At 46.9% G+C, this 26,847-nt stretch overlaps 1 protein-coding gene across 1 annotated transcript; it reads right to left on the reverse strand.

Moving 5' to 3' along the window:
- Window positions 1–1,071: 1,071 nt before the first annotated feature.
- Window positions 1,072–26,212, reverse strand: LOC136311940 (cell cycle control protein 50C-like). Its single transcript, XM_066241289.1, has 9 exons — window positions 25,413–26,212; window positions 24,845–24,989; window positions 22,958–23,156; window positions 16,676–16,786; window positions 10,030–10,131; window positions 8,942–9,029; window positions 8,402–8,542; window positions 4,259–4,468; window positions 1,072–1,326 (listed from the first exon to the last, which is right to left on the reverse strand). The coding sequence occupies exons 3-9, from the start codon at window positions 23,147–23,149 to the stop codon at window positions 1,136–1,138; spliced, it is 1,035 nt and encodes a 344-aa protein (XP_066097386.1). The 5' UTR covers window positions 23,150–23,156; window positions 24,845–24,989; window positions 25,413–26,212; the 3' UTR covers window positions 1,072–1,135.
- Between the last annotated feature and the right edge of the window lie 635 nt (window positions 26,213–26,847).

Consider the following 26,847-nt stretch of genomic DNA (forward strand, 5'->3'; position numbering starts at 1 on the left):
ATATAGCCGAGACTTGGTTTAGAGCTCAAGAATGATTTATCTTCCCCAAGGACATTTTACTATGCATAATTATTCCCTCCTCTTGCTCTGCCTCCTCCTCCTCTTCGCTCTGAAACTCTCATTTATTCACCCCGGAATGTCCTTGGTCATCAGTGCCGTTCCCCGGATGAACTACCCCAGGTGTTTCGAACCTTGTCAGAGATCTCTGGCTCTGTTACGTCATTGTCCACTTCTGTGTTTCCTGCTTTCCTTCTGTGACAGTAGGCAGTTAACACAGCAGAGCAAGGACAATGGGCCAGGTACAGAAGGTCATCAGGGCACAAAGCCCCAGGTGTCTAGCAATGGGAAAAACCAGGAAAACAAGGCCCTCGCGCCCAGGATGACCTTTGCCCTAACATACCACTGGTCACATGGTTCAAACCCCCTGACCTTTCCTATCACTGGTATTGAGGTCCCCACCCGCCCCTGACCTTTCCTTCCCTGACATGTTGCTAGTCATGTGGTTTTAGACCCCCTTGGAGGAGGAACAAGGCGTCATATGACCCCATGCAAGCCCTTGCACGACCACTCTGTTAAGCATTAAGCCCTAGAGAGGTAACATCTAGTCCTCAGTTGTGTTTCCGCTCCAGGCCCAGAGAGGCAGCAAAACTGGGCAAAGTAAAGCCATGGCCTCAGCTGACATCAGGACCAGCTGCATTGACCAGTGACGCCCTGCCCTGGTGCCGACCAATTAGTGGAGACCACGACCCTGAAGAGGCACACCTGAAAAGCGGAGGGATACTCTATTGTGACCCTCCCCCCCCGGACCTGCAGGTAACTACTGTGAGGACAGGGAACCCGCTGGCTCCAGGAAGCCCGCCTTGCCCCGCCCCGCCCTGAAGGCACCTTCTCCTCCCTCTCTCCTTCTCCTGAGCCCTCAGGGCCCTTCTTCTGCCTCTGTACCTTCTTTCCGGAGCCCATTACGGCTCACTTCTTCTACCTCTGTGACTTCCTAAATAAACCTTCCTGATAGTGTGAGCTTTGGCTCTGAATTCTCTCTTAGCCAGAACTCAAGCACCAAGGTTGCTGACCCAGAGTCCCATCGCTGGTAACGTTCTGGTGCCATTCTGACGCCAACACTTTTTAAAGCTCGAGTTTATTGCTGGGGGAAGACAGTCATCCTTTCTTTCCGCGCCAAGTAAATTGCCATCATGACAAAGGAGGCCAACCAGGTCACGGTTCCCGTCACTGTGTAGGCAAGCCCCAGGAAGAGGCTCCTGCCTCCGCTCCACGTCAGGGTGGAAAGAACAACGGACTTTTCCCCGTGGTATCTGGTTACTGGAAAGTCTAAGAGAAACCTGTTAAGGATCTGTCTCCGCACTTCTCAGCGCTACCACCATCTACCCTAAATACATTAGGTCGGACCATATAAAATTACTGTTTTCGTAGGTGGGAACAGGGTTGATTATTCAATTTCATAAGGTCTAATCTTTATCAAGTAGTATGTTGTATCCTACTGGAACGGAATTAAGTAAAAACATAGCTGTAATGTAAGAAAGATTCTGACACAGATAGATCGGCAGGATTTCAGACAACTGAAAAATGAGCAGACTTACTAAAGGAAATGAAGAGAATACAGGCAGGTTTGACAGCAAACCTAAACTTTTGTTTTATAAATCAGGAGACCCAGGGTAGGCTAAGGTTTGAACTAGCCTTCATTGGTTAAGGTTTACATTCCTACCTCAGGGGAAACTCTTCAAGAGGAGTGAAGAACAAAAGAATAGTGTGCTGTGGGGCAGAACAGTTTTGGTGGGAAGACTGCAGGTGGGGCCCTCCCTTCAGTTCTGAGAGCGCCCGCCGCATCCCTCACTGCCGGAGAGAGTGTCCGAGCGAGCGGATTTGCTATCGTTAGCATTTTGATGATGTCATTTTGATTATGCATGTGGTCTGAGGTTTTTAAACATCTGGTGCCTTTTGTAAACCAAACTAATAAACAAATAAAGGCTTCTCATAGCAACGGCACAGGACAGCAGCATTTCCCAGCAAAGCTCTTAAAAGTCCCTCAAATCACTTGGCAACGTGCTATTTAAAGGCACAAGGAGACTTGTTAGGGAAGCTAGGTCTCTTTTTTTATGTCAAATTCCTCACTGTCACCAGCTCTCGGGGGCCACCGCGACGCCTGTTTTCTCTGTTCCCCAGCTCTAGTAGATAGAGGGTCTTTTCCTCACACAAGGACATCTTTTCTCGGTCAGAAGCGGTCGGCACTTTCTGCCGTTCAGACTTAGTGCTCTGTGCACGTTAGTCAGGCCGTGGGACAGGCTAGGTGACACACCAGGGTTCCACACGGGTGCTGCAAGGGCAGGACTGAGGCCCCGTGTGGAAGACTTGGAGTTGAGAGTCACCAGCATTAACATGACCGGGAATGAAGTCCCCCGAGGAGAGCTTCTCAACCCCACACGCGCTGTCCCGCACGGTGGGGACAGCAGGTCGCGACGGCTGCCTTGTACCCGTCCCTTGATTGCTTTACTGGTAAGGCAATCAGACAGTCGAGGGGCCCAGCAGGACCAAGCCTACAGACCCTTCCTGGGGGGAGGAAGGGGAGATGACTGGGTTGCTGCAATCTTATTTAAAAGATGGTACTCTATACTTGACTCTTTGATTTCTCTCTATAATGCAGCTTGAGAGAAATGTACGGCTTCCCTTCTCACAGAACAGAACTGGGGCCCCGCTGAAGGAGGGAACTGAGGGCAAACATTGCTCCCAGCCAGTCAACAGAGGAGACAAACAGCCAGCAGCTGGGAATCTCTGTCTGAGGCGGGTCCAGCTCCCGTCGGGATGGAAATGTCTTCCCTCTGGGAACTGGAGCCCAAGCAGTCACTCAGTTGCCCCTGAGCATTTCTTGTTCAAGCTCCCCGAGAAGGAAGGAAAGTCAGGAGGTGTTCTGTGCTAAGATCCTCTGGCCTGCTGGGGGTCCCGTGAGCCACTCTGAACCAGTGGTCACAGGGCTGACTGCTCAAAGCCGTGTACCAGCCCTGGAGAGATTCTGCCTCCCACAGGGTTCTGCCTCAGGGGAAACTGGGAAGAGACTTGAATGATTTTTTATTGATGGGTTTTAGAGAGGGCGGAGGGGAGTGGGAAACATCGACTCCTAGTAGTAGTTGCTTCTCATGTATCTTGACCAGGCAAGCTCGTGGTTTTGAACCTGCATTCTGGGTTGACACTTTTTCCACTGCGCCACCTCAGGTCAGGCAGGAAGAGACTTTAAAATTAAGTCTGGAACCTGGCCAGTGATGAGGCGGGAGATAGATCACCCACCTGGAACACTGAGGTCGCTGCTTTAAAACCCCGGGCTTGCCCAGTCAAGGCACACACAACAGGCCGCCACTGAGTAGCCCGAGTGCAGCAACTGCTTCTTGTTTCCTGCTCACTCCTCTCTCTGTAAAATCAATATATAAAATCTTTTCTCAAAAAAAAAATTTGTCTGAAGACCAGAGTTAGTATAAATGTTTTAAAAATACAATTATTAAAAGATAGTGCTAGGTGCTATTTTGAAGTTAAGTCCTTTTTGTTTTAAAATGAAGAGTTAAGTTTGTATTTTTGAATTAAATGGGGACATTCAGAATCTCATATTGAAGCCTATGTCTCCCAGACTGGACGGTACGTCCACAACCAAGGCCCTGAGTCCAGCTAGCTGGCTTCACCCCTAAGAGAGGGAGGATCACGGCTTCTTCAGTGTGCGCGCCCTGGCACTCCCTACGTGGGTTGGGTGAACAGGACCTGTCCCTTGAGTCCAGGGCCCCTTTGGTTTATGATACCTTTGTCCAGAATGGAAGGTTCTCAGTCTCTCTCAGTTTTAGTTTTAGTCTTTATTCTAGATTTACTCCTTAGGATACCACTCTCCCTTTACTTCCACGGTCCTCCGTCTCATCCCGTTCCACACAGCTGGCTTCTCCTCATCGTTACACTTCTCCAGGCCATGGTAGTTCATTTTTCTTGGGCGACAGAAATAGTCCTTCCCTACTTATCCATATCTACTTACCAAATACTGCTATTAATTGCTAGTCCTTTACAAAGTTCACATTTGATTATATAAAGTGGAGACAAACAACTATACGGTGAAGGAAAGACAGTATGGCCTATAAGATAACTATGTATTTCTTTACACAGATTAGATTTGATTGCAGAATAGAAAAGTACAGAATGAAATAATTCAACAACTAGTACCCAGATAAACACTGATTTTCCTTCATTGCAAAAAAGTAGTAGTACAAAAGGATACTGTAGGTTATGTTGAAACTATAATTACCAGCAGGTAAGCCTTCTGTAAAATACTGTATTCGCCTGAGTCGACGGTACAGTTTTTTGAAAGTGGGAAAGGCAGCTGTGCGCATCCACACAATGAAGTCATCGTTGACGAGGCCATTGTTTTCTACATCCTCTTCATCCAGTTCATAGACAGCCCTGGGCCAGAATGGGGGCTTCGCAGTTCCTTTGGGAAGAAGATATTGGATGTGGTTGAGAAAAATCATCTACCCCTCCCACTTCAGTTTTCTATAGAGTGGAGGATGAAGTAACTTTTGATTTTGTGAGGAAAGAGAAATAGATATTAGCCTTTTTAAAAAAGTGTGAGATGATGTAAGAGTAGTGGTGGCATGAGAGATACCCTTGATCTTTTTCATTAAAATTTCAACAACTTGAACAGCTATAATGCAGTGAAAGAACCCCAGCTGGGCTTGCAGGCTTGCCTTAAAAGACCTGTGCATGGAATCAACTAAAGGTGGGAAGGGTTGAGAAGGGGGGCAGAAGATAAGACACACTTGAAATCGGCTTTGGAGAGGAGAGAGACCCAGACTGTGTGGGGTTTTGTCTGTCTGGGCTCCAGAGGGGTTAGAAACCAGAGTGACTGGGTCTTCTTCTGCCAAGAGGAGCAGAGAGACTGGGAGACAGTTGGGGAGATACTAAACCAAAGCGGTGGCAGAATGAGGGGTCACAGTCAGTGTTCCCAGGTCTGCCAGCAGCCTGCACTTGGCACAGAGACAGCAGAAAATAAATTGCAGCCCCCCAGCCTCCCAGATACTGTCTTCCTCCCCTTGTGGGGTATGGAGAGTGGCGGAGGCATACCCCACAGCTAGTGCTACAGTGCCACTCCCATGAAGAACAGAGGTGTTCTGTGTCTGGGTCCCTGGTCTGCTGAGACATGGGGAGGAGCACCCAGAGGCCTGAGATCCCCATTGCTAAAGCCATAAAGCCCTCACAACATGCTCAACCCATCATCATAACTGCAGCCCTGTCACCATCACTTTGACAGCAACATCTTAGAGGAGGTCAGCCTAGGAATTACACAGAGCTAAAACTTGTAATACAGTGCCACCTACTGGAAAAACACAGAGAGACCTCTCCAAACTGAAATTTCTTTTTTTCTTTTGAATTTTATTTTTGTTTGTCTCTATTTTTATTTTCTTTTTGTAGGTGTTTTGTTTGTTTTTGATTATTGGTTTTTGTTCTTTGTTTTTTTTGCGGTTCTTCTCTTTTTTATGAATTTTAAATTTTTTCTTCTTTTCCAAGTGAGAGGAGGGAAGATAGACTCCCACATGTGCCCCAACCAGGATCCACCTGGCAACTCTTGTCTGGGGCCAATGCTCTGCCCATCAGGGGTCACTCACAACCAAGCTATTATTAGCACCTGAGGTGGAGGCTCCACAGAGTCATCCTCAGCTCCCGGGGCTGATGTGCTCAAACCAACTTAGCCATGGCTGTGGGGGAGGGGTGCGGAGGAGAGGAAAGAGGGAAAAAAAGGGGAAAAGGGAATGGGGAGAGAGAGTCACTTTTCTTGTGTGCCCTGATTGGGAATCAAACCTGGGACATCCACACACTGGGTTGACGCTCTACCACTGAATCAACCAGCCAGGGCCAAAATTTTTGCTATTTTTATTTTATTTATTTTTCACTGTCTCAGAGTTGTTTTTTGTTTGATTTCTTAACAATACCATTCTCTGCCTGACCAGGTGGTGATACAGTGGATAGTGTCAGCATGGGATGCTGAGGACTCAGGTTGGAAACCCCAAGGTTGCCGCTTTATCGTGGGCTTCTCTGGCTTGAGTGCGGGTTCACCAGCTTGAGCACAGGATCACAGACATGAACCCATGGGGTTTCTGGCTTGAGCTCAAAGGTCACTGGCTAGAGCAAGGAGTCACTGGCTCAGCTTAAGTCCCCCAGTCAAGGTAGGTATGAAAAAGTAATCAGTAAACAACTAAAGTGCCACAACTATGAGTTGATCTTCTTATCTCTCTCTCTTCCTGTCTGTCCCTCTATCTCTCTCTTGTTAAAAAAAAACCCACCACAGCCTGACCAGGCAGTGGCACAGTGGATAAAGCATCGGACTGAGATGCCAAGGACCCAGGTTCAAGACCCCAAGGTTGCCAGCTTGAGTGTGGGCTCATCTGGTTTGAGCAAAAGCTCACCAGCTTGGACCCAAGGTTGCTGGCTCAGGCAGGGGGTTACTTGGTCTGCTGAAGGCCCGAGGTCAGGGCACATATAAGAGAGCAATCAATGAACAACTAAGGTGTCACAATGTGCAACGAAAAACTAATGATTGATGCTTCTCATCTCTCCGTTCCTGTCTGTCTGTCCCTCTTTCTGACTCTCTCTCTGTCTCTGTAAAAAAAATAAAAGAAAAAACCCCCACAAAAAAACAATATTATTCTAAAATGCCATCAAAGCAAAAAGAAAACTAATACAATGGCTGCACAAGAAAGTGATGTCCTTTAGAAGAAAATGAAAAATCTCTAGAAAGCTATCTTGATCGCACAGAAACCTTAGACTTAAGTGATAGAGAATTCAAAATTAAAGTTCTGAAAATAGTCAGATGTGAGAAAACACCGAGAGGCAATTTAATCAGCTCAGAAAACAAATTAATGAACAAAACAAGTACTTCTCTAAGGAGATTGAAACTTTACAAACAGAGATGAAGAACTCAATACATGAATTGAAAAATGAGCTAGCAAGATTAGCTAACAGAACAGGCCAGATAGAGGAAAGAATCAGGGACATTGAGGATAGGCAACTAGAAATGCTACAGAGAGAAGAGAGAGACTCATGAATTAAAAAAATGAGAGAGCTCTATGAGAACTGTCTGACTCCATTAGAAAGAGCAATATAAGAATAATGGGTATTTCAGAAGAGGAAGAGAGAGAAGGGAATGGAGAGCCTATTCAAATAAATAATTGATGAGAACTTCCGAAGCCTATGGAAAGAGTTGGACCCTTGAATCCAAGAAGTAAACAGAATGCTGAGTTACTTAAACCCAAACAGGCCTTCTCCAAGGCACATTGTAATAAAACTGTCTAAAATCAATGACAAAGAAAGAATCCTCAAGGGAGCTAGGGAAAAGAAGAGCATAACATATAAAGGAAGGCCGATTAGGTTATCATCAACTTCTCAGCAGAAACTACAAGCCAGGAAAGAGGGGACCTAAACATTTAAAATACTGAAAGAGATGAATTACCAGACAATAATACTATATCCATCAAAGTTATCCTTCAAATATGAAGGAGAAAACAAAACTTTTGCAAGCATCCAGAAGCTGAGGGATTTAATCATCAGACAACCCCTGCTGCAGGAAATATTCAAAGGGGTTCTTCGATCAGATACAAAGAACAAGACAAAATAAAACTTTAAATAAAAGTTCCAGTATGGTTACAATATAAAGTGGATAATCTGTGACAACAGTAACATAAAAGGGCAGATGATAAATTACACAGTCACCCTATTTTTAGATGAAGCCACAAGTTTCTTAAAATGTTTGCTTTTTTTTTTTTTTTTTTGTATTTTTCTGAAGCTGGAAACGGGGAGAGACAGTCAGACAGACTCCCGCATGCGCCCGACCGGGATCCACTTGGCACGCCCACCAGGGGGCCACACTCTGCCCACCAGGGGGCGATGCTCTGCCCCTCCGGGCGTCGCTCTGCCGAGACCAGAGCCACTCTAGCGCCTGGGGCAGAGGCCAAGGAGCCATCCCCAGCGCCCGGGCCATCCTTGCTCCCATGGAGCCTTGGCTGCGGGAGGGGAAGAGAGAGACAGAGAGGAAGGAGAGGGGGAGGGGTGGAGAGGCAGATGGGGGCCTCTCCTGTGTGCCCTGGCCGGGAATTGAACCCGGGACCTCTGCACGCCAGGCCGACGCTCCACCACTGAGCCAACCAGCCAGGGCCATAAAATGTTTGCTTTTAACTGATGGTAAACTGGAAGGAATCAGGGCACCATTTATTCATGTTTCCTATAGGTATGTGATGGAGGAGCCCATAGGTAGAACTAAAAGGAAGTCAACAGGAAGGAAAGAAGGAGAAGTCATAAGTATTTCCTCACACATGAAAACCAAAGTTTACATACAGTGATAAAAAATATCAAGCTACTATATGGATCTTACCTGCAAATGCACTGGGAAGGTGATTGGAATTTGGGTTTTGATACTTGATGAATTTATCTGTCCACCATGTAATTCCACTCGATAGCATTGGGACTTTGATATGTATAGATGAATTAAGGTTGTATGAAAGAATAATTGTGTCTGTAAGGAAATTAAAAATTGTGTTAGAGATGCAAACAAACATGTTGCCACCTTTCGACATCCAAACTGGACATGAGAAATAAACCAGGGTTTTAGCAGATTCTCAACATGCCTACATGCCAGATGCTGGGATTACAATACAATTTTTATTTGAAATTTCTTGCCAAGACCCCAAGTATTGAAAAATACCCTTCAGCTCAATTTATGTCATGTCCATAACTACTTTGAGTCTCTGGTAAGGAGGAGCTTACTTGTCAATGAAATACCATGAGTCAGTGGATAATGGATACAACATTACAAAAAATAACAAGCTGCCACTCTGCTGCAGAGATGACCTTCTGGACATGTAGGTTACACATTAGGAAAGGGCACAAGGTGGAGATAGAAAAAATCACCTACCATTGAACATGCTGTTGGCGATAGCGCCACACGGACAGATGGGGGTCCCATTAGGGGTCTTTCCGAATAAATCACAGTTTCCGACATCCTGGATGCAAGATGATACACGAATGAGAAATGCTGTCGGTGAACTCTCTTAGAATACTCAAAGTGAAAACATTGGCAATGCATATCATCCCACACTGATTTATTGGTGCTGAGCAAGATTATGGATTACTAACCGGTTTTTCCCAGGTTTCTGGTTCACTAAGACTAGAAAATTTTTGTGTTTTGGAAGTATGTGTGTGTGCAGTTTTTTTTCCTCATTCACAGTACCTAGCATACCAAATATCTCTGTAGGGGCCCTGGCTGGTTGGCTCAGTGGTAGAGCGTCGGCCTGGCGTGCTGAAGTCCCGGGTTCGATTCCCGGCAAGGGCACACAGGAGAAGCGTCCATTTGCTTCTCCACCCCTCCCCCTCTCCTTCCTCTCTATCTCTCTCTTCCCCTCCCGCAGCCGAGGCTGTATTGAGCAAAGATGGCTGGGGCGCTGGGGATGGCTCCTTGGCCTCTGCCCCAGGCGCTAGAGTGGCTCTGGTCGCAACAGAGCGACGCCCCGGAGGGGCAGAGCATCGCCCCCTGGTGGGCAGAGCGTCGCCCCTGGTGGGCGTGCTGGGTGGATCCCGGTCGGGCGCATGCGGGAGTCTGTCTGACTGTCTCTCCCCGTTTCCAGCTTCAGAAAAATACAAAAAAAAAAAAAAAAAAAGAGAGAGATTTGCCCTTCTGACACATTCATTATTATCAATATTTGAACAATCTAATATGTATCCAATTTTAACATAAAATGCTGTGAAATAAAAAAAATAAAACAGATTGGTGCATGAAAGGGTAACCACTTATTTGGACAAGATTCACAAAAGGGAGGGTAGTCCTTCTCTCAACAGCACTTATCTCGAAGATCCAACCCCTGCAATTCATGTAAGAATGAAGTGACCATTTCCAGCTCGTAAAAACTCAGCTTCTGAGTTTATTTTTCATACTCTCATTTAGAGAAAAGATTCACCTGCTTAAAGAAAAAAAGGAATAATATGCCAAAGTAAATAAAGCTTTACCATTATATCTTGACCCATCAGCTGACTGTTACTTCTGGAGAGACTGTATCGATAGAGGTTCTGATAGAAGCTGTGCAGTTTGTAGTACATATAAACATTACCCTAGAGAGGAGAAGAGAAAGAGTAAGAAGAGAGGAAGAAAAAAAACCTGGAATATTAATAAACATGAACAGACTTTTTAAAATATAAAAAGTAGTAAAAAAAAAAAGATGGGAATTGAAAGTTTCTTTATATAAAAAACCCCCAAGAAATCATTTTTTAAAAATTTATTTTTAAAGATTTTTTTCTTTCTTTCTTTTTTTTTACAGAGACAGAGAGAGTCAGAGAGAGGGATAGATAGGGACAGACAGACAGGAACGGAGAGAGATGAGAAGCATCAATCATTAGTTTTTTGTTGCGACACCTTAGTTGTTCATTGATTGCTTTCTCATATGTGCCTTGACTGTGGGGCTACAGTAGACCGAATAACCCCTTGCTCAAGCCAGCGACCTTGGGTCCAAGCTGGTGAGTTTTGCTCAAACCAGATGAGCCCACGCTCAAGCTGGTGACCTCGGGGTCTCGAACCTGGGTCCTCTGCATCCCAGTCCGACACTCTATCCACTGTGCCACCGCCTGGTCAGGCTTAAAGATTTTATTTATTGGTTTTAGGGGGAAGAGAGAGAGAGAAGGGAGGGTGAGGAGCATGAAGTATCAACTAATGTTGCTTCTCGTATGTGCCTTAACTGGGCAAGCCTGAGGTTTTGAACTCGCAACCTCAGCATTCCAGGTCGACACTTTACTGCGCCTGCACAGGTCAGGCAAAAAATTATTTTTTAAAAATCAGTATTGGATAAAATATTGAATGCCAACTGTAACTGAAAAATAAATAAATATCAGTGTTGGGAAATTCTGGTCTATAAAGAATTATTCAAATGACTAAATAACTTATTATTGATGTTTTAAAAAGGGCTTCTGCATTCCTGCCTTGAAAAAAAAATTATAACCAGGCTTTGTATTCTCAATCTGTAAAATTTGATTTAAAAAAATTGTTATTTCCTAGTAATATTAGGAAAAAATGTTTGCCTAGGGGGTGTGGGAGGTGTCAAAGCCATGTAATGTCAAAGCAAAACCATAAATCATAACTGAAAATTGGAGTCACTGTATAGATTTAGGAACATGTGCACCCATGGGCGTGTGAAAGCACGAGACTGGCTCTTTGAGGTCCAGCTCCCAGTGTTTGTCTTGTTAGCCCTAGGATCTAAGCTAGGGGTCCCCAAACTTTTTATACAGGGGGCCAGTTCACTATCCCTCAGACTGTTGGAGGGCCGGACTATAAAAAAACTATGAACAAATCCCTATGCACACTGCACATATCTTATTTTAAAGTAAAAAAACAAAAAGGGAACAAATACAATATTTAAAATAAAGAACAAGTAAATTTAAATCAACCAACTGACCAGTATTTCAATGGGAACTATGGGCCCGTTTTTGGCTAATGAGATGGTCCATATCCGGTTCCATATTTGTTACTGCTAGCTGTAACAAGTGATATGACGCGCTTCCAGAGCCGTGACGCGTGCATCCCGCATCACCGGAAGTAGTACTGTACGTGAGCGATGCTGCGCTTTGCTTTCACTGACCACCAATGAAAGAGGTGCCCCTTCCGGAAGTGCGGTGGGGGCCGGATAAATGGCCTCAGGGGGCTGCATGTGGCCCACGGGCCGTAGTTTGGGGACCTCTGGGTACTTGGCACATAGCACTTGCTCAAGAAATGGTGAACCATTTGTGATGGACAAAGAGGTAGAATAATTCACTGATCCCAAAACAGATGATTTTCACCTTAGCTATAAGTAGCCTTGTTGCCACGACAGACATGCCTTTTCATGTACACCTGCTGTATGAGGCTGCTGGCCACGGGCTACCATCATGCTTCCACATTCATGGCAACATACCAAGGCTCTGGAAACTCTCTAGGCAGACTTGATACAAATTTTACTAATTGTATATATATCATGCAAATAGAAATGGTCAATGTAGCTGTTTATGTATAATTAATATATGAGCTACATCCAAAATAATGAGGCCAGCATCCAAAAATATATAATGGCTTAACATTTACTTAAAGCGCCCCCCCAAATATTAGGTGCTATATTCAGTGCCAGAAATAGAAAAAAATATTCTCTTACAAGTCCCCAAGTCCACTGACTTTCTTACACTCTGCAAACACAGCATTTGGAAAGGCTTTTGGCCCTACTCTATTGACCTTTAAGAGGCCAAGTATGGAAAACGGAGGCTGGTCCCCAGGGCAGGCTGAAAATAAAGGTCATGGTAAGTGTGGCCAGTTACAGAAAACAACAAAAGGCGGCAAGCTGAATCACCTGCAGGAGAAGAATCTTTGGAACACAGAAACGGGGTGATGCTGGGCCATGACCGAGAGGCAGGCTGCAACATGGCACACAGACAGCACAGATGCGGAGGTGAGGAAGTTAGGCACGGGGTAAGGACTGAGTCCACTTCCTCACCCACGACAGAAAACCTCTAGTGACCCTTAACTACAGAAAATATAAAATCCACAAAAAGGAATTTACTATATTTTTCCTTGGAACTAAAAAGAAAATTTTACTTACCCAGAGTTATATATTCATATAAATGATAAAATAAATAGGCAGAGAACACGCACCACACTAGCAACAGGAGTGTTTTAATAACCATTTTCAATGATTCTTTGTCCAAGATTTAGCTTATTAAGGCCTCAAATATCATCATTGTTTTTTTCTTTTTGGGGGGGTATTTTTCCAAAGTGAGAAGCAGAGAGGCCAGTCAGACAGACTCCTGCATGTGCCTGACCAGGATCCACCTGGCATGCCCACTAGGGGGCGATGCCCTGCCCATCTGGGGCGTTGCTTTGCTGCAACCAGAGCCATTCTAGCGCCTGAGGCAGAGGCCACGGAGCCATCCTCAGCGCCCGGGCCAACTTTGCTCCAATGGAGCCTTGGCTGCAGGAGGGGAAGAGAGAGACAGAGAGGAAGGAGAGGGGGAAGGGAGGAGAAGCAGATATGGGCGCTTCTCCTGTGTGCCCTGACCAGGAATCAAACCCAAGACTTCCACACACCGGGCCGAAGCTCTACTGCTTAGTCAACCAGCCAGGGCCTATCATCACCTTTTCTGATTAGTCCTGAAGGCACATAGCTTATGGTTTTTCTTCTTTTAACATCAGGAGCATTTAGTGCAGGATTCCGGGTCTAAGGCAGAGTCTTACGTGGATTTGTCACCAAGTACTTGTCCTATGTGCTCACTGGAGAGTGGAAGGCCCTATGATTGCCCTTTATGGGAAGCCCTTGGCCTGAAAGGAATGGTGAGCAGCTGGTAACACTTCATTTGCCTTTCGGGTTTCAAAGGACACAGACAGATGGGAACTGAAGCCCTTTAAAGGTTTTATGCTTTGCATCTTTTTCTTCAAAAATTTAAGTACTTTGAGTCCCCAAGAGAGAACAGCCCTGCTTGACATACTGATTTCAGTCTCTGACTTCGAGAACTGTGAGGAATAAATTTCTGTTGACATAAGCCTTTCCCCCACCAAATTAAGTCACACTACGTTTTTTACCTTTGGGGGGCAGCAGGGGGAACTGAGGACGGCAAGAAAGGGTTCAGTTGTGGAGAACTGGAATTTTGACCTCGAATAAAGGGACACATTTGTAAAACTTCCCCTCCCGACTTTATATAGATTTCAGTTATAATCCAGGTACAATTCAGTAATTTCCTTGTAATTTACAAAAGTGATTAGAGCTACCCGTAATCAATACAGATGTATTCAGAATATTACTGTTAGCAACATGTTTTCTTCTGGGATCAAGAGGAAAATAAGAAAGAGACCCATAAAACCAAAACTTCCTGGATCATAAAGCCATATGATTTAGCACTGTGTTTCCTCCACTCATTTAATACTTCAGCAAACATATTCTGGCATCTACCATGTGACATGCATTGTGCTGTGGCCCGCGGAGAAACAAAGATTCACACGGTCATTTAATAACCGTGAATCGGGCACCTACAGTGAGCCAGGGATTGTTATAGGAGCTTGGGACACAACAGTGAGGGACAATAAACAATGCACACATGCAATACACTGCTAATTTCTAGAGTATATTAGAAGGTGCTAAGTACTATAGAAAAGTTGAAATCACAGCAAGGTGACAGTGATCAGGAGTGTGGGGGGAGCAGCGACTAGACAGGCTCTAGTACAGGGGTCCCCAAACTAGGGCCCGCAGGCCGCATGTGACCCCCTGAGGCCATTTATCCAGCCCCCGCTGCACTTCTGGAAGGGGCAACTCTTTCATTGGTGGTCAGTGAGAGGAGCACATTGACCATCTCATTAGCCAAAAGCAGGCCCATAGTTCCCATTGAAATACTGGTCAGTTTGTTGATTTAAATTTACAATTTACTTGTTCTTTATTTTAAATATTGTATTTGTTCCTGTTTTGTTTTTTCACTTTAAAATAAGATATGTGCAGTGTGCATAGGGATTTGTTCATAGTTTTTTTTATAGTCTGGCCCTCCAATGGTCTGAGGGACAGTGAACTGGCCCCCTGTGTAAAAAGTTTGGGGACCCCTGCTCTAGTATGAAACAGGGTGGCCGGTGGAGGCCTTCCTGAGCTGAGAACTGAGCGCTTCAGGGTCTGAAGAGGGCGGGGGATCAGGTACAGGGAGCAGGGCAGGAGTATGGGCCGCTGTCCGAGGAAGGAGGAGCCCGGTGTGGCTGGGGTGGGGTGGGCAGGAGAGAATGGAGAGATCTGGTCGGAGAGGAAATACAAAGCCAGATCACGCAGGGCCTTCAAGCCTCAGGCCTTCTCACTTAGCAGAAAGAGGAGCCAGTGCGGGGATTTTAGGCAAAGGAATAACATGATATGACTTGGCTTTAAGAAGCTGACTCTAGCTGCTTCGTTGAGACACTGATTCAGCAGGAGCCCTGTGAGGAGGGTATTGCAGAGCGGAGCGGGGCGTGGAGCTAGGTGGTAGGAGCAGAGGTGTGGAGGAGCTAGGTGGTGGGAGCGGAGGTGTGGAGGAGCTAGGTGGTGGGAGCGGAGGTGTGGAGGAGCTAGGTGGTGGGAGCGGAGGTGTGGAGGAGCTAGGTGGTGGGAGCGGAGGTGTGGAGGAGCTAGGTGGTGGGAGCGGAGGTGTGGAGGAGCTAGGTGGTGGGAGCGGAGGTGTGGAGGAGCTAGGTGGTGGGAGCGGAGGTGTGGAGGAGCGGGCTGACTGGGTATATTCTGAAGGTAGAGCAGACGGGGTGGACTGGGTATGAGGAGTCAGAGAGCACAGGGGCCTTCGGCCTGGGCACCAGGAGGGCGGAGCTGCTACAGCTGAAATGGACCCTGCAGGCAGAATAGGTGGGGGTTGTGATGGGGGGAGCAGTGAGTGTCAGGAGTTCAGTTTTGGAAATGTTGAACTTCACTTATCTGTTAGTTATCCAAATTCTGACATCAAGAAGGCAGCTGGAAATCCAAGCGGAAGAGAGGTTTGGGCTAGAGATATAAAGGAGAGCTGGTATGGCATTTAAAGCCAGGAGGCGAGGATGTTTCTGAGGAAGTGAACGCACACAGAGAGGGGAACAAGACCAGGTCAGACTGAACCCCTGCGGATCTCAGCACAGAGTCTGAGGAAAACAGGAGGAACAGCAAAGGAACCAGGAAGGGCAGCTGGGGAGCTGGGAGGAGTTTGGGTGTGGTACCCTGAAAACCCAGGGAAGGAAGCGCATCAGGATGAGGGAGTGTCCGATCACCTGTGCCCACGGGCTGACACAGCACTCAGGACTCAGTGCTGGACTGACCCTCAGGGAAGTCACTGGGAACCCTGCAGTTTCAGAGCCTTGCAGAAACTTTCTTAATATTGATACACTACTGAGACCTCCCTTCCTTCCTTGGCTTCCTCCTTCCTTCCCTCTCCCCAGCCCTCTGCTCCACAGGAGTCAGAGCTCTCCTGTGGTCTGATAGCTCTCCCAGCCTCCAGCTTGCTCCTCCTCCCCTCACAGGCAGTTTCCCCAGGGAACCTCTAGCATGTCTAATCCTGTCTTGCCGTCTGCTTCTCAGAGGATTCCAGCTCACAGACACGTGACTTCAATCAGCCCAAGAGCAGGGACTCTTAATATTTCTTTGGCATTTCTCAAGGCATGACAGTCAGGCCAAGATCTGCCTGAGAGATTAGGCGACTGCACATGTATTTAGCAGGACTTGGGGAGGGAGGACCCAGAGAGTCTCACCAGGTGTGTGACCCCTGACACTAACTCACTGAGTGACCTTGGTCAGGTCAGACCACTTCTCAGCCCATTAATTCTCTCAATGTGAGTGATTCGATTCCGTGATCTCTGTGATCCCCTCTTGTGCTGACGTTTGGAGTAAAACCTGTTTGATGTTAAGAATTGTGTTACAAAGTTGGACAGTTAAAGAATCTGGAAACAGAAACAAAGGACAACAGAATTCCAAAAGAAAGAGAAGGGGGGCAGTCTCATATAAATTCAAAACTTTATAAGACCCCCCCGCCCATACACACATACTCTGCCTTATTTTTTGTATTCTCAGTTTCAGGAAGTGTTTCGTGGAAATCATGAACTTACTGCCGGTGTGAAACAGGAGATCAGCAGAGAGCCAATTGAAGGCTCTTGAATTTTACTTACTTGCATTGTCTCTGGCAGGTAAAAAGGAATAGAGCAGGTGCATTCTTTGTCAAAATTAATGGTGTTTTCCCGCAGTTCCGCACAATTTGCACAAATATTTGTATAATTAATCTGTCAGGTAGGAGAAAGAACTATTAAGAAGATTTGACTTTGAGTAGTGGACACACAATGCAATATACAGATGATCTATTATAGAACTGCACTTTAAACCTATATAATCTTATTAACAAATGTCACCCCAATAAATTTGATTAAAGAAAGAAATTACATTAGTATATATCTTACAATTGAAGCCCTGAGTCCACCAGAGTCTTCTAGCTGTCTGGGCCAACGGCCCGCTGTGTGGCTGTGAGTAAAGGGCACACACTGGGAAGGATGACGTTTTCTGCAGACTCTAAGGGGCCTTCGTGCAGCCTTTCCGTGGGGGACACAGCACTTTGCCGCTGACCTGGAATTCAGTGTTTTTACTGAATATTTATTTATTTTTTTAAAAGTATTTTTTAAAAGTCTTTATTCATTTTAGAGAAGACATAGAGAGAAAGAGAGAGAGAGAGATTGAGAGAGAGAAGGGAGAGGAGCAGGAAGCATCAACTCCCATATATGCCTTGACCAGGCAAGCCCAGGGTTTTGAACCGGCGACCTCAGTGTTCCACGTTGACACTTGATCCACTGCGCCACCACAGGTCAGGCTTTACTGCATATTTATGTAACCTGTTGTGATGAAGCCTTACGCTTGGATCATGAAGAGGTGTTATTAGGCAAGTATTAGTCATCTCATAAGAGCTAGATCTGTGGCCTGAGTCTAATCAGCTTCAGGGGGAAGTTACTCCACTATCTTTCCATTTAGTTGCACGGAAAATATTTATGCTGGTGAATTCTTCGACATGGCATCTAGAGGAAGTCATTTAAAGATGACCAAATACAGATAAAAAATCATTTCCAAAATGTAGCATTATTGACATATGTGGATTAATTCTGATTTTGAGATCTTATATTCTGTTTTTTAAAAGTTGAATACTGTGAAAATGGTAGAGTGGACTCTTGAGAAAAGGGCAGCGTGTCCCGAGTGAGCAGACCCTGTGAGCTCTGGCTGAGGGGCTCACTTATGCGAAGGCGCAGCTGGAAGAAGAGGAAGAAAGGAAGGCTCGGAGAGAGGTCCCCGAGGCGGTGCATGTCCCTCGCACGACAGAACACGTGCATCTGAAGCGCCTGGGGTTGTCAGGGGCGTCTGCTTTTCCCTCACCGTGTTGGGAAGTACTTAGAAGACTCCATCGAAGACCAGAGTGCTACGTCAGAGACAGGATTCTAGAGTCTCCAGCTCAAGTGGCTCTGAATCCTCGACATACATGATGGAAACAGTCCACACCACTACCAAGGCTGTTGTTGAAGGGCCCAGGAATAACATACATTGGACCCATGGTTCCCCAGCACCTTCCTGGCCTTTCCCAACATTTGGACTCAAGATGTGTAGCAGTTGTTAAGAAAATTTTCACAGAATCAGAACATTTACCAGAGAGGCCCTAATCTGTTGGTCTTCCTAGAAAGGACTATTCACAAAGAAGGTACCCTTGGGATGTAAAGCCCAATGCCAGTTAAATAGTCCAGAACGAAAGGTGGCGTCCTGGCAGCTACTCCAGATAATCCTATCCAACCTACTGTGGATGGACCGAGGGACGTGAACCTATCCTGGAAATGTATCCGGAGGCAGCAGGACTGAAGACAGTTGGGGTGACTTTATAAGATCAGGTCTTATAAAGGCTTATGAGTGAGGCTTATAATCTATTGTATTTCTCTTTTATGTATTCAAACTTAAGAAAAAATTATATTAATACTTTGCTGATGAATTTGTAGTCTTTGTAACAGTAAAGGAAATAATTTCTAGTCTTAATTTTTTTTCAAAGGAAGATGTTCTTTTAGGACTGATAAAGTAATCAAGACTGTACTTTGTTAAAGAAAATAAGAGGATTATGGGGAAGGAGGAGGAGCAGCGAAACAAGGGGACGGCTTTTTCCTTGGCCAGCTGTCAGTGGGATTGAGGATTCTGGGAGAGAAGGCTAAAAAGCCAGAAGGAATTTTGACTCCTTGCAAAGCAGTTGGGAGTTTGGAAGCCAAACTGTTGGTACTAAATTACAGGTTAGCCAAAAGGTTACTTAATTGGGTTTAGATGCTATATTTACTTAAATTCCTTACACCACGGGCAGCAGGGCTTGAACTATTATTTTGGAAAATATTGATGCCTTTTCTGTTGGTGAAGCTTCATTCTAATTTTTAAAAAGCATCACCTGATTAGCTCAGTGGGTTAGATTGTCGTTCCAAAACGCCAAGGTTGCAGGTTCAATCCCCCATCAGGGCACAGACAGGAAGCAACCAATGAATGCACAACTAAGTGGAACAACAAATGAATGCTTCCCTCTCCCTCCTTCTCTCCCTTCCTCTCTCTGTCTTTCTGAAATCAGTCAATAACTAAGAAAACATGAATATTTGAAAAGCACTAAAGAAGAGGGCTGTATTGTGACTGAGAGCTAGCACACTGGACTGCCGACTGCGGGCGCTGGGGCAGCTCAGCCCGTCTCTGACTCGAGTTAAACACTTTACCTCCAGGGCCCACATTTTGTTCATCAGCGTCATTTCATCTCGCAATTAATTGGTCTGTGAGGTCACTGTACAGGAGATCGATCCTCAGGTTATGACACAGTTTTGTTTCTATGACAGTGATGCAACTCGAATTTTGGTGTAAGTCAAAACACACCCTCGCCTAAGTCACTTACCTATCCTAAACAGTTGTAAAATCATAATCAAGAACATAAAAACACAACCAAGTCACAGAAAAAGCCCAACTCCCTCCTTCATTCACCACATTACTGCGTAGTCTTCCGCTGCCCACAACCGAACTAGTTTGTAGGTAGTCCGTAAGTATGATGCTACCAGCATAAGCTGAAACACTCACGTCCCAGTTATTTTAAGTTTTTATGGGCATGAGTGTCGTAAACACGAAACGTCATCTGTTGAGACGGTCGTAACCCGAGGACCCCTCTAGTAGTAAGAGTAGTACACATTCTACCCCGTGCATTCATATCAATCAGTGCAGAATTAGAAAAAAACGTATCTTATGAGTAAATGATTTTTGAGAGATGATACCTAAGGTGCTTTCTAGGTCTAAAAATTTTGAGGATAACACATGTGATTTATTGTCTCCTTTGGTGCTCAGGTGGCCTTGTAAGCCTAGGGTTCAAAACCGACAGCAAAGATAGTCTGTTCCTCACAGAATTTTGGAGAGGCAGAAATGATCATTCTTGCTTAAAGTGAACTGCCAGAGGGCACTTCCTGTGGCGCCCCAGCGCTAGGTGGGAAGAGCACCCCAGCGCTAGGTGGGAAGAGCACCCCCGCTAGGTGGGAAGAGCACCCCCACTGGGTGGGAAGAGCACCCCTGCTAGGTGGGAAGAGCACTCCCGTTGGGTGGGAAGAGCACCCCAGCGCTAGGTGGGAAGAGCACTCCCATTGGGTGGGAAGAGCACCCCAGCGCTAGGTGGGAAGAGCACCCCCGCTAGGTGGGAAGAGCACCCCTGCTAGGTGGGAAGAGCACCCCCGCTAGGTGGGAAGAGCACCCCAGCGCTAGGTGGGAAGAGCACCCCAGCGCTAGGTGGGAAGAGCACCCCTGCTAGGTGGGAAGAGCACCCCCGCTAGGTGGGAAGAGCACTCCCGTTGGGTGGGAAGAGCACCCCTGCTAGGTGGGAAGAGCACCCCAGCGCTAGGTGGGAAGAGCACCCCTGCTAGGTGGGAAGAGCACTCCCGTTGGGTGGGAAGAGCACCCCAGCGCTAGGTGGGAAGAGCACCCCCGCTAGGTGGGAAGAGCACCCCAGCGCTAGGTGGGAAGAGCGCCCCAGCGCTAGGTGGGAAGAGCGCCCCCGCTAGGTGGGAAGAGCACCCCAGCGCCAGGTGGGAAGAGCACCCCAGCGCTAGGTGGGAAGAGCACCCCCGCTAGGTGGGAAGAGCACCCCAGCGCTAGGTGGGAAGAGCACCCCAGCGCTAGGTGGGAAGAGCACCCCTGCTAGGTGGGAAGAGCACCCCAGCGCTAGGTGGGAAGAGCACCCCCGCTAGGTGGGAAGAGCACCCCAGCGCTAGGTGGGAAGAGCGCCCCAGTGCTAGGTGGGAAGAGCACCCCCGCTAGGTGGGAAGAGCACCCCCGTTGGGTGGGAAGAGCACCCCAGCGCTAGGTGGGAAGAGCGCCCCCGCTAGGTGGGAAGAGCGCCCCAGCGCTAGGTGGGAAGAGCGCCCCCGCTAGGTGGGAAGAGCGCCCCAGCGCTAGGTGGGAAGAGCGCCCCAGTGCTAGGTGGGAAGAGCACCCCAGCGCTAGGTGGGAAGAGCGCCCCAGTGCTAGGTGGGAAGAGCACCCCCGCTAGGTGGGAAGAGCGCCCCCGCTGGGTGGGAAGAGCACCCCAGTGCTAGGTGGGAAGAGCGCCCCCGCTGGGTGGGAAGAGCGCCCCAGCGCTAGGTGGGAAGAGCGCCCCAGCGCTAGGTGGGAAGAGCACCCCAGCGCTGGGTGGGAAGAGCACTCCCGCCTAGAGAACTTTTTCCTACTAGGTCTGTGCTGGGTCACACTGGCCTGTGGCATGCTCTCTGTCATCTCCCACTACAATGAAACCCTTCCGTGTGCCAAAGGGGATCCCACTCTCTGGGCGGCTTCCGGTGTTCCTCTACAAAAGCAAAGTGTTAGAAACAGGCCTGTCTGAAGTGACTTTAAAAAAAAAAGTCAACTGGAAAACCCCTTCACATTATGATAACAGCCGTTCTGTTGGCAGTTCCTTGCAGAGTGGCCTTAGCCAACCAGGGAGCGAGGTCCTCTCCACATGCACGTTCAGCAATGGCTGCCTCTGAATGGAGACTGAACTTCACAGTGGGGAGGAGGCAGCCCGGATGGGAGGAAGCAGGGAGGACACAGGAAAGGGGGAAGAACCAGAAAGAAAGGGCTTGGTGAGGAAAACAGAAAAGCCATCAACCTGAGTTCTTTGTGGAAATGAATATTATTAACCTTGTAAGCCAACTACTCTGTTACCCTCTCCCACGAGGCGGGTTTATCTCTGCCTGCCATTTTGCCTCAGCCACCTGGTGAGGCCTGCGGGTCACAGATCACCCGGGAGGGCTCCGAAGAGTCAAGGGCACTTAGTTCCTGGAGGGAGCGGCAGCTGGCAGCTAGCAGCGGGCAGCAGAACATAGAAGAAGAAAGGCGAAGGAGGAGTGGGGCCTGAACCAGTGTGCTCCTTTCTGAAGTCCTCGCTCTTTGCCAAAATTCATTCTTTCAATAAGTTTACGCCTATCCGCACTGGGCCAGCACAAGGAAGGGGCTGTGGATAGTGCGAACGAGCGAGCCACGCTGAGCTCTCTGTTCCCACCGCACACTGGTTTACGTCTTCTATCGTTAGTTCATTGAGGACAGAAATCAATTTTTACTTATCTGACTCCTCTGCACACCGAATAGAATTCTTAGTAGCTACACATGCACACGAATGTTAAATCAATGTTGACAGGCTTGGCCTTCCTAATTTTGCCACTGGCCATGTGGGGAGAGGAAACAGTTCAGCTTTCCACAGCTGCCTTTGGAGTGAAGGTCACAGAGCCTAGATGTCTAGTATTCTGCTCCAAGCTGACTTAAATAAGACATTTACTGAATATGGGCGTGGCGGCTTCAGCCTTAGACCAGCTCTCGTCTCCCCTCCCAGTCCAGCGTCTCATCCTCCAACAACGGCTTGTGATGGAGGGTGTACCCTTAATTTCAGCTCTTCTGAGTAGAACTTGGCTTATTTTCCTAAGTGCCCTTAAGAGGCCCAAAAGATCTGGGTTCTCGCCTCTGCTAGGTTAAAGTGATGATCTCACATGAGTTCACGTGCAAAGCGAAAGACACTGCTTGCAAGAGGGTGAAACTGAAGGCCCCGATCTCTGGTTCTTCCCCCTTTGTATCAACATGACCGATGGGCGTCTGACAGTCACTGGCCTTGCCTCCCCTTCCCCCAGCTTGTCAGCTGGGTGCTGAGTCTTCTGCCTGCACACAGACCGGCCGACTCCCTCGCCCCCGTCAACATGTACGGCTGAGCTGACAAGTGTGACAGTGATTGTAAGGCCGCATGGTGGCAGAGACTGTCCCCATGTGCACCTGCCAGCTGAAATCGGGATGTTCTGGTCTCATTTAGTTCCCCGTTGAGGGGTGTGTTCTCAAACGGGCCACTCATTTAGTCCCCAAGCAGGAAATTCTTAGAAATTGCATGAAACATATAAGGAGAGACAAACCTCTATTTCCTTGGTGCTCTTTGCAGACAATATAAGGATGATGCCCACGCCAAGGCAGAATGTTCCCGTGACAAAAAAGCCAGAGAGGACTTTGGTGGCGGAGAGCTGCAGCCGGTGGGCAGGTAAATGCTGCTGCTTCAAGGCAGTGTTGTCTCGCCATCTGGACGGGCAGCCCTGGGATGTCCTGTCCATTTTGGTCCTGCAGGTGACCGAGGTAGACTTTTAAGACATTATAACATTATTACTCATAGTAATCCCATATAATGGTAATAGTAACTTAGAGAATGATATGAACCTTCTTTGTAGTTGCAGTCTTTTGGCTTCCTGAAATAATAATAATAATAATAATATTTTAGCAAGACAGACAGACAGGAAGGGAGAGAGAAGAGAAGCATCATCTCGTATTTGTGGCACTTTAGTTGTTCATTGATTGCTTTTGCATACATGCCTTGATGGGGGTGGGGGCTCTAGCCAAGCCAGTTACTCCTTGCTCAAACCAGTGACCTTGGGCTCAAGCCAGTGACCTTGGGCTCAGCCAGTGACCTTTGGGCTCAAGCCAGTGACTATGGGTCACATCTATGATCCCATGCTCAAGCCAGCGACCCTGCGCTCAAGCTGGTGACCTCAGAATTCTGAACCTGGGTCCTCAGCATCCCAGGCCAACGCTATCCACTGCGCCACCACCTGGTCAGGCCTGAAATTATTTCTTAACCAGACCTGTCCTTTAGCAGGAACACAGCTCTCTTCAATCAGCCACAACGTAGTATATTTTATTTCGGTTCAGAAAGCTGGCGCTAAAGGCCATTCTGAGGAGAAATACTCCGTAGCAGGGTCTGCACAAACCGACATCGGGAGACACTGGGAAGTGGTTCCAATGGGCTCTTTCTGGGATGTGGTAACCAACTCAATGCAAGACCTTCCTGAAAGTGGGAAAATGACTTTATCTTTTAAAACCTGCCAAAATCCTGGGAAATTAATACAAAAGATAAATGTTAGGGCTGTCAGCTTTTTTCCCCCCAAATGTGGCTATCCTGTAACATGAATATAAATTAAGTTGGGAAAATGCTCTCAGATTACTACTGACTTTGCTGTTTGTGAGAATGAGAAAGATGCAAACAGGGAGTGTAGAGCACAGATGTCTAATCTCAGTAGCTTCTATTTTTTCACTCACAAGGAAGATGGTCGTAAAATAAAATGTAGATTAAAACATCTTTTCCTAAACTTTTCCCAAGTACATGCTTGGGAGTGGCTGAAATGAGAAAAAAGAAAGAGAAAAATAGATAATTAAATGTTCAATAATGTAATATGTTATTATTGGTTTGGTTTTGTTATTTCCCCCACTTATTAGAAATCTCCTAACATCTTTTTCATTAGGCTATTAATTACTTCCTTTTTTTTTTCAGAGACAGAGAGAGAGTCAGAGAGAGGGATAGATAGGGACAGACAGGAACGGAGAGAGATGAGAAGCATCAATCATTAGTTTTTTGTTGTGACACCTTGATTGCTCTCTCATCTGTGCCTTGACTGCGGGCCTTTAGCAGACGGAGTAACCCCTTGCTCGAGCCAGTGACCTTGGGTCCAAGCTGGTGAGCTTTTGCTCAAACCAGATGAGCCCGTGCTCAAGCTGGCAACCTCGGAGTCTTGAACCTGGGTCCTCTGCATCCCAGTCCGACGCTCTATCCACTGCGCCACCGCCTGGTCAGGCAATTACTTCCTTTTCTTTAAGATGCATTTAAGATGTAGAATTAGGACTTTTAAAAAATTAGGTGAGTTTCTAATCTTCCTCTTTTATTAACATTAGGCAGGGAAGCCATGTTGGACTATTTTTGCAATGACTTTGAAAAATGTAGTAGTTTAAAAGAATACAAAATAAATACAAATACTTACACTAGGAGGTCTCCAATTCAGAGTCAAAGCTTCCCATTCGCAAAATGGAAAAAGGCACAATACCCATGGAAACTTTTCAGCACATCATTTGAATCTGGCTTGGCCGTGGTGACAAGCGCAGTGTAGCGACTGGTGTCAGGCAGCCCTGAATAAGAAGATGGCGGTGAACATTTCTAGTTTACATCCACTATTTGTTGAGCTTGAGTTTAAAAGCCAGTAACAGCCTATAAGATCAGATTACATGGGCAAAGTTGGTCCAAAACATATCAGGTATGCTCGCAATCTAGGTACTTGATCCAGCATTGGTCGGAATCATACTACATAGCTAAAGGCCTAGCAAAAGAGTCACTACAGTAGCGGATCAATGAAAGCTGTATTTCTTGGGCTTTTTATAAAACAACCCCAAAACCAACCTAAATCCGATACTAAAGGAGGTTCATATATGGCATGCTAGGGCTCTCCAGAGAACCAACTCTCCCTCCCTCCCTCCTTCCTCCCCTCCCTCCCTCCCTCCCTCCCGATCTATCTACCGATCTATCTATGGAGCAGTTATAAGGAACTGGCTCACGTGATTATGGAGAAGGCTGGCAAATCCAAAATCTGCAGAGCTGATGTCCCAGTTTGAGTCTGAAGTCCGAAAGCTTCTGTAGAAGCAGGAAGAGCTGCTGTCCCAGTCTGAAGGCCATCAGCGAGGGAGAGCCGATGTTTCCGTTGGAAACCAGAATTCTTTCTTACTTGGTGGGGGGATGGGAGGGGGAACTCACCCTTTGTTCTACTTATACCTTCAACTGACAGACTGAGGCCACCCACATGATGGAGAGCAATCTAAAGTCCACCAATTTCAATATTCGTCTCATCCAAAAGTACCCTCATAGAAACACCACAGAATAATAATATTTGACTGACTTACTGTTTGGGCACCCTATGGCCTTGTCACGTTGACACATAAAATTACCCATCATAAGTAGTAAGAAAAACATTTCTGGGGCAACACTTTTGAGAGCTAGATAGACACTTTTGAAGTATTTGAATATTTAATATATTTCTCGCTTTCTAAATAAACCTATTCCAAGCACACAATTATACCTCATATGTTCTGCTTTTCAAAGTTCTAGAACAGCGTTCCTCAGCTTCAGCAACACTGACATTTTGGGCCAGGTGTCTTTGTTGTGAGGGCCTGTCCTGCAGGGCTGATGATGTTGAGTAGCATCCTTGGTCTCTACACACTAAATGCCAGTCGCGACCCCCCACTAGGTGCCAGTAGTAGCCCCCTCTAGTTGTGACAACCAAGTATTTTCCAGACATTGCAAAAGGCCCCTGGGGGGCAAAATTGCCTCTGGTGGAGAAGCACTGCTCTAAGTTGATATGGATATGGCGATCTGGTGGCAGCGATTGTGTTGCAGTATTATTAGAAACTTCAGTCATTTTTTTTTTTCTTTTTCATTTTTCTGAAGCTGGAAACAGGGAGAGACAGTCAGATAGACTCCCGCATGCGCCCGACCGGGATCCACCCGGCACGCCCACCAGGGGCGACGCTCTGCCCATCCTGGGCGTCGCCATGTTGCGACCAGAGCCACTCTAGCGCCTGAGGCAGAGGCCACAGAGCCATCCCCAGCGCCCGGGCCATCTTTGCTCCAATGGAGCCTTGGCTGCGGGAGGGAAGAGAGAGACAGAGAGGAAAGCGCAGTGGAGGGGTGGAGAAGCAAATGGGCGCTTCTCCTGTGTGCCCTGGCCAGGAATCGAACCCGGGTCCTCCGCACGCTAGGCTGACGCTCTACCGCTGAGCCAACCGGCCAGGGCCCAGAGTCATTTTTTAAGTCCTTGCTTTCATTTCTCTGTAACCGCTCGCTGTGTAGATAGCCTCCTCAGGCATTCTGTTTATATCATGTTGTCTCTATTTCACTTTCTTTTCCTATGAACTGCTGGATGCAAGTGTACTGAAGATGAGTGTAGAATCAGGAGTGGTTGTTATGTGTGGGGTACACTCACACCCACACAGACTT

This window comes from Saccopteryx bilineata, chromosome 8 (assembly GCF_036850765.1).
Source record: "Saccopteryx bilineata isolate mSacBil1 chromosome 8, mSacBil1_pri_phased_curated, whole genome shotgun sequence".
Lineage (NCBI taxonomy): Eukaryota > Metazoa > Chordata > Mammalia > Chiroptera > Emballonuridae > Saccopteryx > Saccopteryx bilineata.